At 44.8% G+C, this 12979-nt stretch overlaps 1 protein-coding gene across 4 annotated transcripts in view; it reads left to right on the top strand.

Annotated features, from left to right (window-relative positions):
* The first annotated feature begins 1668 nt into the window (after positions 1 to 1668).
* trappc8 (trafficking protein particle complex subunit 8) overlaps positions 1669 to 12979 on the top strand; it is a 32556-nt gene continuing 21245 nt past the window's right edge. Inside the window, exons 1-7 of one of the 4 annotated variants that reach the window (XM_028587115.1) lie at positions 1669 to 1958; positions 4351 to 4560; positions 6202 to 6303; positions 9871 to 9960; positions 10132 to 10306; positions 11677 to 11830; positions 11918 to 12017. In XM_028587115.1, coding sequence (XP_028442916.1) covers positions 1802 to 1958; positions 4351 to 4560; positions 6202 to 6303; positions 9871 to 9960; positions 10132 to 10306; positions 11677 to 11830; positions 11918 to 12017 — 988 coding nt within the window. In that variant the 5' untranslated portion in view covers positions 1669 to 1801. The remainder of the gene's footprint in view (positions 1959 to 4350; positions 4561 to 6201; positions 6304 to 9870; positions 9961 to 10131; positions 10307 to 11676; positions 11831 to 11917; positions 12018 to 12979) is intronic. The other 3 variants (XM_028587116.1, XM_028587117.1, XM_028587118.1) reach the window with 3 other exon arrangements.

A 12979-nucleotide genomic window follows, 5' to 3' on the forward strand; every position in this document is an offset into this window, starting at 1 on the left:
CCCAAAGCATCTGCTTTACAGCTGATCTTGAAAAAGTGTGAAATATGAGCTGTAGACTGCACTCTTGTGGCAGCACATTACAACTATGGCCAAAATACTGAGGTGTGCATGTTACACAGGATATTAAACTAAGTAAAACTATGAATATATGGAAGACAGTGGATGACTGCCTGCATCTGGGTTAGACAGATGGGTAAATAGAGATCAACAGAGTCTCGGTGAAACTCCAGGCCAAACCGCGCTCTGCCACACAGAACTGAAGTACAACAAGTTTATTTTGATGGTTTGAAACATTCTGAGGAGTCAGTTCATGATGCAGAGGGACCTGAGGGGACTGTGTGGACAGTGGAGACGTGTCCTCAGTCAGAGCCCCATCCACCTAACCCGAACACAGAAACTGAACACGATGCTTAGAGCAAACCAAACCTGCTATCATGAGTAATGAGACTACACTGCCTCTGCACATCCATCACCGTTTGGTTTGGGGCAGCCACAAAACAGGACAAACGCAGATTAGGCCTACAACACCCAATTTGGACAGCTGAAAAAAAATCACTGGTGCCTCGCATCAGTGCTGCCCTCCCTCCAGGACTTGTACACTGGTAGAACCAGGAAGTGGGCAGAGAACATCACCAAAGACCCCACACATCCTGCACACACTCTCTTTAACCTCCTCCCCTCTGGCAGGCGCTACAGATCCCCACGCACAAAAACAACCAGGAATAAGAACAGCTTCTTTCCCACTGCCATCACTCTACTGAACTGCGGATAAGTGGGGTCATCCCCACTTTGGCCACTCACCCACTTCTCTACACATTACATACTTATCATTCCAATATGCATCTTGCACACTACTTTGTACTATTACTTTTTGCACCTTACATCCCACTCTGTGTGTAGTTTGTCTTGATAAAAAAGGTCCTATTTGTATTTTTGTATATTATGTTGATGTGTGCCTATATGTATATTGCTGTCCCTATCGTACAGTATGTGTCTATATTCTATTTGTCTACTGAATGTTTAGTACTACATGTCTATCTGTTGAATGTATAGAGAGTTAACACCTACCGAAGTCAAATTCCTTGTGTAAGTATACTTGGCCAATAAAACGGATTCTGATTCTGATTCTATACCTCCTGGTGTTTACATATATTGGATGGTTTGGTATAAATGTATTGTATGGTGTTGTATTGTGGTATCTATAACGCAAGGCCGTAGGTAATAACTGGGTAATAAGCAGGTAATAACCTACCTAGGGACCGCAGAGGGAAATGAGCTCATTGTCTTACATTTACACTGAGGTGCAAACTGAATAATGGCCACTGGCCCTGCTAAATACATACATAAATAAATCATAATGGAGGATACAAAATGAATTTATTTTTATTTTGGGTAAATGTTTTTAACCATAAATGTATTAGGACTCTTTATGACAGAACTAACACTGCAAGCATCACTGTAGCATATGGAAAAGAAGTGTACCGGATGTAGGCTACTGATGCCTTAGGATTATCAGAGGAGGCTAATAGATATTTACTTTTATAGTTTGTTCCCATTGATGTGTCTGCTGTCTACTGAGCCTCCTGCTGACGATGATACACATTACTGGCCTTATGCTGTTGAACATTTTCTACTTCATTAATAAAAAAAAAGAGCAGAGAGGAAAAGGAAGTGCATGAGCATCAGCTGATCCGTCTCAGCTCTACAGGAAGTCGCCTGCTGAATCCAACATGGCTGCTGTCTGCGAATAGAGAAGGAGCGGTGTTGACTCGGTTTCGGTGTGTTAGCTGGTGTCGACATCATGGCCCAATGTGTTCAGTCGGTGCAGGAGTTCGTGCAGGACTCGTTCGTCCCGATGGTGGCCGTCTTGTGCAGCGAGGAGGCGGAGAGAGTGACCCGCAAGAACAAGCTGGGCTTCGCGGAGCTGCTGCGGCCTTTCTGCAGACTGACGTCCGAAGGTAGGAGAGAAAAAGACAGAAAGAGAGAGACACACACAGACACACACACACACACACACACACACACACACACACACACACACACACACACACACACACACACACACACACACACACACACACACACACACACACACAGGGCTGTCTGTCTCTCAGCTGTCTGTCTCCCAACTGTCTGTCAGTGAGGGAGGAAGCGTCTTTAGCATAGGTCTTTAGCTGCGGTGGGTTAGTTAGCGCCGAGCTAGCAGAGCAGGCTGGAGTGTGACTTGACCGAGCGGAAGAGGTAAAGACGGACACCCGGACCTCTGAGCCTCTGGCTCTGGACACACAGGCAGCTAACTAGCTAACTAGCTGTTGTGCTGTTCGGTGAAGTAGTCAGGCCGTCACTCGGCTACCAGGCTCTAGTTTCAGGCTGACTCCATAGTGCCCAGCCGCCGTGTCACCGCAACAACAACAGGCTGCTTTCAGGCCACGGCGGCACGGTCCGGAAGTCCCGAGGACCATGACCCCCGGTCACACGATCCAGTTGTTCTGTCACCATAATAACATACGTTTAGCCGTCGAGGTATACGTGCAGTTTAGTGTCCCAAATTCCTCATAATTATGAACCTGCTAAACCACCTGTTTAACATGTGTTTGGGTTAGGGTTAGGGCAACCTGTCTCAAATAAGACCCTCATCATTTGGGTGTTTTTGGAAAATAATTTGGGTCACTAAACTGCACGTATACCAGCAGTCGATACCAATACCAGTGAAAGAGATTCTCGATGCCACTCTAAACAGCAAACCAATAAATCCCATCCCACATAGAACCGTGCTAGTTCAAGTTATCTGACGTTATGCAGAGGTCTGCTGGAACTGAGCACTTATGTTGGATAATATCAGCGATTATAGCTAACATTAGGCATTATGTAGTCTGGATCAACGGAAGTACATTTCCAGGATAATTGACACACGCCAGATGTCCCTCTTTTGCTTTGGCTAAATGCTGAAAATGTCAAGTCTAGAAGAAAATTTGGATGGTGCAACAAGAAAGGCCTGCTTGGTTCTTTAGGGGAATGATTGTAAAGATATACAAAGAATATGTTTACGGCATTTCCTCTCTAACTGGGACGTTTTGGGACCGATCGGTGGGATTGCTGTGGACGAAGTACACACGGAGATACACTGGTAAGAGCCAATGAGGTTTAACCATGTATCCAGCTAATTTAAATAGCTCACGTTACTGTATTGTGTCAATAGTTAACTTCATTTAATATTGTATGTGGCGCATATGTTCCACCAAAACGAGTTCCTTCCAGAGACTGTTTAGCAGAGCCACCGTCGATGGCCCGGAGCTTAGCGCCGACCACGAACGTTGTGATTGGTTTAAAGAAACGCAGACAACCCAGAGAGTTTGTTCTCCTATCCCAGAATGCATCTGTGGGGTAGCCAGGTGGGGTATCTCTGCAGCTCTGTGGAGATCGAGCTGGACATGAGAGACGACAGACGAGGCTCTGTATGAAAAGCAGTGGCAGTGGCATGTAAACCCATAAAATCCGTTGGCGGAGTAGCATTATGATAAAGCCAGAGGCTGACTGCGGTCAAGCCGTCTGTGTGCACCATGGCGTGCACAGAGAGCATGCGCTATTCACTGTTATTCCGTGCTGGTAGACATTCTTGTTCTTCGGCATTTAACGGAAGACTAGAACACTCGTAGACGTATGTACTAGAGCTGGGCAATATATCGATATTATATCGATATCGTGATATTAGACTAGATATCGTCTTAGATTTTGAATATCGTAATATGGCATAAGTGTTGCCTTTTCCTGGTTTTAAAAGCTGCATTACAGTAAAGTGATGTACTTTTCTGAACTTACCAGACTGTTGTCCCTATTGTATTATTTGCCTTTACCCACTTAGTCATTATATCTACATTACTGATGATTATTTATTAAAAATCTCATTGTGTAACTATTTTGTGAAAGCACCAATAGTCAACACTACACTATCGTTGCGGTATCGATATTGAGGTATTTGGTCAAAGTTATTGTGGTAATTGATTTTCTCCATATCGCCCAGCCCTAGTATGGACTGCCCTGTCAGGTCTGGAAGAATTGCATCCCCCGGTGACATAGGTAGGTTTTTCCTGTACCTGCGGTGCTGTCGGAAAACAAGCACGTCCACGTTTTCAGGAGATTTTGGCATTGACTTGGTAACAAAGTATGGGTTCTTGTGACATACAGAGTTCTGTATACTACTGTGTGTTACTGCAGTTTTGACCTCTTCACACTTCTCTCTGGTCTTTTCCGGAGGCTTGGGGGGGAAATACACACAAGTGGTGTGCAAACATGTCTTAAAACCTCTTTTGCTGACAGCATAAATAAATGTCCTGCGTTCTTCTTCTCCAGGTCACATCCGGGACCCCAATAACCAGGTGCAGGTTGTGAAAAACCTGCGCATCTGTGTCAACAACGTGGTGACGAGCCCCACCCCCGCGTCCGCTGCCTCCAGCCCCGCCCTGCGGCGACTGCTCAACGACGTGGTGCTGTCCTGCCAGCCACAGGAGGGCGCTGCCACCAACGTCCTCACGGCAGGAGACTATGACCTCAGCTTCAGTGGTAAGGACCCCCAAGCTGGAACCATCATCAGATGACCATAAATCTGCTTATATTAATGTCTTAACAGAACACAATGCCCAGTTAGGACTACGCGGTGTATTTGTCTGTTAGAATGGTCACTGTATCAGATGAATAGGGGATTCATGGTCATGCATTCTTGCCGTGACTTAGCTGACACGATGACAGACTACACGCTGGTCCCTGACCAATCTCACAAGGTGCGTGATGTCATCGGGAAGGAGGGGCTACGTGCAGACTGATCTCCATTGCAGAGAATCTGAGACAAAATGATATTAGCTCGCTTCCTGGCATGCTAGGGAACTGATTTAGCAACAGATTAACAGAAGGCCTGTTTTAGAGTGTTCTGCTAACAAGGCAGACAACAATAGGGTGGTTCTTGCTAGAATTGTTCACCGATCAGTGTCACATGAGCTTAGTTAGCAAGGGTTTACACACCACTCAGCTACAGTAGTTGAGGTGAGTGATGAGCGTAGTGATATTCTTTCTCACACACACACACACACACACACACACACACACACACACACACACACACACACACACACACACACACACACACACACACACACACACACACACAGGTTGGTGCACTATCTTTGTGGGGACCCGTCATTGACATAATGCATTCCCTAGCCCCTTACCCTAACCTTAACCATCACAACTAAAGGCCTAACCTTAACCCTCACCCTCACCCTAACCATAACCTAATTATATCCCTAATCCTAAAACCAAGTCTTAACCCTCAAACAGCCCTTTAAACTTGTGGGGTCCAGCATTTTGGCCCCACAAAGCTGTCGGGACCCCACAAGTATACTGGACTCCCGGTTTTTGGACCCCACGAATATAGACAAACAAACAAACAAACAAACAAACAAGCACACACACAGACAAAAGCAGTGTACCACACAGTCGCGCAACAGACCCACACACAGACTCTGACACTGTTCTGTCAGTGGTCACCTCGCCTTCAGGGAACATCCTTATGCTCTCTAGTGGACAAACTGCACTACAGTGACAGCGCTAATAAAACAGCTCAAGCACATATCTTTGGCTTTCCATTCCTTCAATTTCTTAATACTTATCGGTAACTGCTCTCGTACAGGAGCCTGTTTATCAATAACTGTTATTAACAACTTATTGAAAGCATGGTAACTCTGAGACAGTCAGTGACACGCAGCTTGTTTAGCTCCAGATGAAGACGGACAGACTGTTGGCTGGGTGAGAGCCGGTCACGCCGCTCGTCTTTCTTTACCAGCTGGACTTGTTTTCAGTGATGTCACCATGTTCACACCAGTTGGAGTTTCGCTGTGATGAAAATACAGATTAGAAAAACAGATGTATGAACACGTATGGAATTGTATGACCTTATGAAAATGACATGAATATACTGTATGTGAAATAGAATCTGCGTAAGGTGAAATCTGCAGACCCATTACTTTTCCTTCTGGTCCCTACTTTCAATTAAAATGACACAATTGGCGTTTCTGCAAGGTACATTGTAAGAGTTGATGTAACATGGTTTCCTAATGCTTCTCCTCCCTGGTGATTATCTGTAAGCTCTCACTTTGAATGCAGAGACCATGCTAACATTAGCCCTGGCTGTCTGCTTCCACCTATCAGATCACTCTGTTAAAGCTAGCCTACCCTGGTACAGTGCCTGGAGAGAAACACTGTTGGAAGTCAGCACCTCCCAGCACCACACAGGTATCCCAGGTATCCCAGGTACCACTGTCTCCGGCTCATGTGTGGATTAGCTGTAGTCTCTCCTACTAGTTTTCCATCTAGCTGCCCTGTCTCTCCGCTTTCTGTCACAATGTGGTGGGTGCTTCTTGTATCAAATGATAACTGTTTATATCTGACCTCGGGGTGGGTGGGGGGGAGGGGGCAGATGTATTAACCACGTGTGTGCACACACAAAGCATGCGCACACCGTTTCCCACACCTAAAGTGGTATTTCTAAAGGAAGGATGCAGCGCCTGGCGCAGACTTCCGACCAGCTGCACACCGTTTACCACAGCCAGTTGCAGGGGAAATGATCAGGAGGAGATTCAATATCTTATTTTGTTTTAACATTTGAGCCATCATTTCCCCCGGGTGCATGATATCTTAATTTGATCTTGAACTGTGTTAATCATTGACCTTCTCACTGCTGTTTTTATTTGTGTGTGTGTGTGTGTGTGTGTGTGTGTGTGTGTGTGTGTGTGTGTGTGTGTGTGTGTGTGTGTGTGTGTGTGTGTGTGTGTGTGTGTGTGTGTGTGTGTGTGTGTGTGTGTGTGTGATAAATGGATGGTACAGACACTATACACAGCCTGAATATAATACTGTATATACAACGAGTGCTAGAGTATTGATATGCAAACTGATGGCTTTTCTATAGCATAGCTACCTGTGGGAATGAGGCACGTGTGACTCACATTTATAACACAGAACCAGGAAAAGTATAGCTATGCATATTCTGGTCTGCAGAGTCTTATGCATCTGGCCCCTCAACCTACTTTCCCCAGTGTTTCCTCTACTCATCACCTGACTGTACAGAGTCCTGTAGCTGTAGTCAGTCCCTCCAGAAAAACGCGATTATGCAATCGCATAATTCAATACATAATCGGCCAAAGTCCGCATATTTATGCGGGGGCAGCATTTTTTTTCAAATACTCCGCACTTTTGCCGCATAAATTGCAGATTTCAAAATATGCGGAGCTTGCATGCTTTCATAATCCCCGCATTTTCGTTGCAAAAAAGTCATATATCTTAACAGAAAGTTGAAAAATGTTGCGTTTACTTCACACGAGCAGCCATTTTCCCCTGTTGCCATGGGAACGTTATGAAGTGACGTAATTAGGCGACGTGAACATCATCGAAAAGCAGGGTGTTGGGGGAATCACTTTTTTTTTCTCTCTTTTTCATCAAACCGCAGTTTTTGCAAGTTCCCGCAATTTCATCGCATAAAATTGCATAAATATCCCGCATATTCCATCGCATTTTTTAGGAAAACGTGCCGCATAATCAAGGAATCACGAAAAAACTCTGCATTTTTCTGGAAGGACTGTGTAGTTCCCGATATTGAGCACATATCCACAGGTTTCTAATAAAACATTTGCGTATGGTAAGGTATCTGCACTGCACTGTGCATGAACCGATGGCGGTTCACCTGATCCCTTGCGGGCTGGGTATGCCCAATGACTTCCAGATGGATTTGATTCCAATCCACAAGGTCCCGATTTCCATTACATTTCCGATTGGATACCAGTTAGGTTTTTTTCTTGGCTATAAAAGATTGTCGGAGAACTTCTGCTGTAAATTGTACAAGCAAGAAGCAACCCTCAGATATTTATATAATGCAGCAGGTTAATGTTTACATCAAGAAGGACTTTTTACTGACCAGGACTAACATGCCAGGCATTAACAGAGTACAGCAGTCATCAACACGCCAGAGAGCAGAGAGACCATTACACAACTGTACAACTACACCGTGGGACGCCCACGTACGTATCCATGGTGAACAGAACCATTTCTGCATTTTACCAATCGATATCAGATCACTCAAACAAAGATCCATTTTAACTGGAGAGTTGATTATTTGAAGCAATTTTATAGCCCTGACAGCAGCTTCAGACCAAAAAGGGATTGAGGTGTTTGCAGATCCTGTAGGAATCGGAGAGGAGACTTACAGAGCTGTGATGAAGATCATTCATCTCTACTGAGAACTTGTGCTTTTGCTGAGAAAGCCCTGTGAAGCAGGCAGTTCAAACCAAACATTGGTGCAGTATGGGTTTCACTCCCTCCTCTAAGCTATGTCTCTCTGCAGCTCTTTACAGATCAGGAAGGACTGGGGCAGGACTGTGAATACGTTTAAAGGGCTCATATTAGGCTTTTTGGCTTTTTCCTTTTCCTTTATTGTGTTATATATCTTTTTTTTTGTGCACGTTATAGGTTTACAAAGTGAAAAAGCCCAAAGTCCACCCCAAAGGGACTTACTGTCCCCAACAGAAACCACTGTTCACAAACTGCTCCAAACAGCTCTATTGTAGTCCAGCCTTTACTTCAGAGACAAACGAGGTCACTTTGTAACTCCTGTTATAATGCTCGTCTAGCTGCTAGCGTGGCACGCCCTCATACTCTGCTTCTGACTGGCTAGTAGTCCTTTCCTAGCTACTGCGCATGTGTGACTCCCAACAAAAGGTTACAGAAGTGCGATGCCTCACTCTGTAGCTAAAATAGAGCTCAACACACAGGGTGAAAAGAGGAGCTGCAGCAATGTGCAGCACAACAAAAATATGGTGTTTTTTGAAAATTAAACCATATAAACCTATTCTGATATAACCTCTAAATACAATTATGAACCTGAAAATGAGCATAATATGAGCACTTTAAGAAGTTGGTCCTGTTCAGCTAGGTTGGGTCAAAAGGCTCGCTGAAGGGGAGAAGTTACCATGCTCAACCGGCGATTGTGGTTTTATAGTTGCCCCCCCAATCTAGAGTAGGGATGGATGGATGCATGATGTAGAGTAGTAGCATAGTAAGATGGTAGATAGAGGACAGGGAATGGATGGCCGGCAACTTGAGCACCTGTGTCTTTGTGATGTCATTAATGATGCCGTAGCCAAGATGGTGGCCACACGTCAAAAGTGGGAAATCAAAGTTTAAACAGGGAAAACCTGCCGTAGGACACAAAAGCTGTGTTGGAAACTGTTTCCTCGTTCACTCTCTCACTATTCCCTATATAGTGTTTATTAAATAGTGAGCTATATAGGGACCGACCAAACCAGATTTGGGACACCTACTGAAAGTATTGTTGCGTCAGGAGATGCTCCGGGTTATTGGTGTGACGGAGGCATCGTGTAAACAAACCGAAACCAAAATACTTCTAAAACGTCCCTGCAACAAAGCGAGCTCTCAGGAGAATGGTAAAAGGTCGTATATATGTTGCATGTTACATTCCCACTATTTAGAAATGAAAGGCCGCTCCATTTTTCCTTTTCAGTTTTATGGTGATTTCTGCTTCTTCTTCTTCTCCTCCGGGTTAACACGGCCGCATTGCATTGTGGGATACGGGAGTAACACGTAGGGACCATCGTATGTACACTCAAATTAGCTGTGCATTGTGGGTATTTTCTAGTGGACTATTTTGTGAATGAAATTAACCTCGTGAGTATTCAAACACCACTACAAAAATGGCGAACACACTTTGTAGGGAACTGTTTCTGTGATGGGGAACGGTTTTGAACACAGCTAATGTGCGACCGCGTGCTGGGTGAAGTCCTCCGTGTCATTGTGTCCGTGTGTTTGCAGCTACCACGCCCTGGTTCGAAGCCTACAGGGAGAACTTCCTGCAATCGATGCCCGCCTCCGACCACGAGTTTCTCAATCACTACCTCGCCTGTATCCTTCCGCCAGCGCACCAAACAAATACTGTTATTGTACCACATGAAGGCTTTGTTTCTTGAGTTAAAATGACATTTGTTGTTGCATAATGTGAAGCATTTCCTGTGGAGTAGGGCCAGTATTGGAGTGTGTGTGTGTTCCTTGACATGCGGTCCCCCCGCGCCCCAGGCCTGCTAGTGGTGTCCTCCACAGAGGCCGTCCCGGTGGAGCAGTTCCTCAAGCTCTCCCAGGAGCAGCACAGGATCCAGCACAGCGGAGAGTACACCAACCCCAAGTGGTTCATCCCCAACACGCTCAAGTACTACGTCTTACTGCACGACATGAGCGAGGGCGACGAGCAGAGGTACCGAACGCAGCGCCACTGTGTGCATGTTGTATGTTGTATGTTCCTTTCTCTGTCGAAGAACCGTGACTGACTGGACTCTCCGTTTCAGCTGCTTCTTGATTCAAAGTGCTCATATTTTCCCTTTCCTTTATTGTGTTATATCCTCCTGAGACCCAGCCAATTGACTTATGTCCACTGTAGTGGACATTTGAGTTTCATTCCTCTCCTTGGAATCGTTTGTGCATGTCTCTTAATTCCTGCTGTACTCTACAGAGGACATCCTGGGCTTTTCAGTGATGTGTTATTTGATTGGCTGGGAGGCCGGGAACCGCCTCTTTCTTTCAATCCAAAATGGACAGCATAGGAACAAGCACATTTTATGGAAAGATAAGAGATGAGTCAAATATTATTAGTCTATGGTTTTGTTACTATGATAATCATATATTTTCTTGTTCATTAAGGTGTTAGGAATCATATATTGAGTTCTGATAGAAACTACATTATGTATCTTCTGAAAAATTGGCATTTTATGAATGTCAATTATAGTGGACATCAGGACTATCTTCATGTAAATAATACATGAACCTAACCCTAACCCTAACCCTACCAAATTTGTCTTTTTTCGTACTCAAATGATCCTGTTGTCCACTACAGTGGACATTCTTTAAATAAATAAAAATAAAAAAATTTAAATTGTAAGATGTTTTTTTAACCTTAAACAGGTATGGAATCACAAAAAAATCTGATTAGGAAAAACAAGATTTTCCTCGGTTCTCAGGAGGCTATATCTTTTTTTTGTGCACGTTCTAGGTTTACAAAGTGAAAAAGCCCAAAGTCCACCCCAAAGGGACTTACTGTCCCCAACAGAAACCACTGTTCACAAACTGCTCCAAACAGCTCTACTGTAGTCCAGCCTTTACTTCAGAGACAAACGTGGTCACTTTGTAACACACGTTATAATGCTCGTCTAGCTGCTAGCGTGGCACGCCCTCATACTCTGCTTCTGACTGGCTAGTAGTCTTTATCTAGCTACTGCGCATGTGCGACTCCCAACAAAGATGGGACAGAAGTGCGATGCCTCACTCTGTAGCTAAAACAGAGAGCTCAACACACAGGGTGAAAAGAGGAGCTGCAGCAATGTGCAGCACAACAAAAAATATGGTGTTTTTTGAAAATTAAACCATGTAAACCTATTCTGATATAACCTCTAAATACAATTATGAACCTGAAAATGAGCATAATATGAACACTTTAATATGAGTCAATAAGAAAAGAAGCAGTGTTAAAGATGAGTCGACAATGGTTAATGGTTTAAAAAAAAGAACTAGGGTGGATGAAAAAGGCTAATGTTGTGGTCTTGGTCGGTTTCTCATCCCCCTCCCCTCCAGGGCTGACTCTGTGTATGAGGACATGAAACAGAGGTACGGTCATCAGGGCTGCTATCTGTTGAAACTGAACTCTCGTACGTCCTCGGCAGAAGAAGATGAACAGATTCCAGACCCCTGGAGTCAGTACCTGCACAGGAACACTCTGCAGAACCAGGTAGGCCCTCCCTGCGTCTCCCTGCTACACGCAGAGACTGACCCGTGTCCGCCGTGTTGTGTGTTAACATGGTGACCCTGCCTGCAGGACGTGCTGGACGAAGGAGCTGCAGCTGGGAGCGCTGCTGCTGCTGTAGAGAACAACATCAGTGCAGCTGAGGGGGATGGCCAGCACCCAACAGAGAAAGGTCCGTCACTCCTGACTCTGGCTTCTCTGCTTCGCACTTCTGAGCTGACTGAAACGTTAAGGGGAAGTTATTTAAAGCTGCAGTGGGTAGAAAGCAAAACAACGGCAGAATTTTGAAGCAGAGTGAGACCTTTTCCTCTCCCCTTTCTGTCTTCACGTGTAGAACAGCAAATAGGAGCGCTCTATCTTAGTGATGGAACGATTTTATCGGCCGGCCGATATATCGGGCCGATATTTGCGTTTTTACGTGTACCGTCATCGGCCGATACGCACATAGTTGCGTTCGCCGCTAGTTTTTTTTTCCCGGCATTATTTACAGACAGGCATCCACAGGCAGCTCTGTGTTGCTGGAGACTCTGCAGTTCACGTGCAGACCATGCACTGCCCCTCCCCCCACTAGCAGAGTGCCGGTGATGGTCTTAAATTAGAAATCAATTCATTTTATTATTATCTTTTAAAGAAATGGCAGAGCAGATTCCAAAAACAAATCCAGTGTGGCAGGGTTTACATTTTTATGATGTAAATTGAGGGAGCAAAAGCAGTATCTGCTCCAAATATCTGCTCAAGAAAATCGGCAGCCCGTATCGGCTGATGAAAAAAAACCGGTATCGGCACTAAAAAATCCACATTGGTCTCTCTCTCTCTCTCTCTCTCTCTCTCTCTCTCTCTCTCTCTCTCTCTCTCTCTCTCTCTCTCTGAAATGACCTATGATTGGCCAAAGTTTCCCGTCTAGATTTTCTGAAGCCTGAAAAAGTCTAGTTTTCTCTCAGAACACTTGAATAACAATATGCTGAAAGATTATAATGGAATGTTTGCCCAACAATGATAGCAGTACCTGCTGCAGCTCTAAGCAGAGCTTTATACACACACACACACACACACACACACACACACACACACACACACACACACACACACACACACTCTGAGTCAAACAGTGTTGTTTAGTGTGACCTCGTGTGC

The sequence above is a fragment of the Perca flavescens genome, chromosome 9 (genome assembly GCF_004354835.1).
Source record: "Perca flavescens isolate YP-PL-M2 chromosome 9, PFLA_1.0, whole genome shotgun sequence".
Classification (NCBI taxonomy): Eukaryota; Metazoa; Chordata; class Actinopteri; order Perciformes; family Percidae; genus Perca; species Perca flavescens.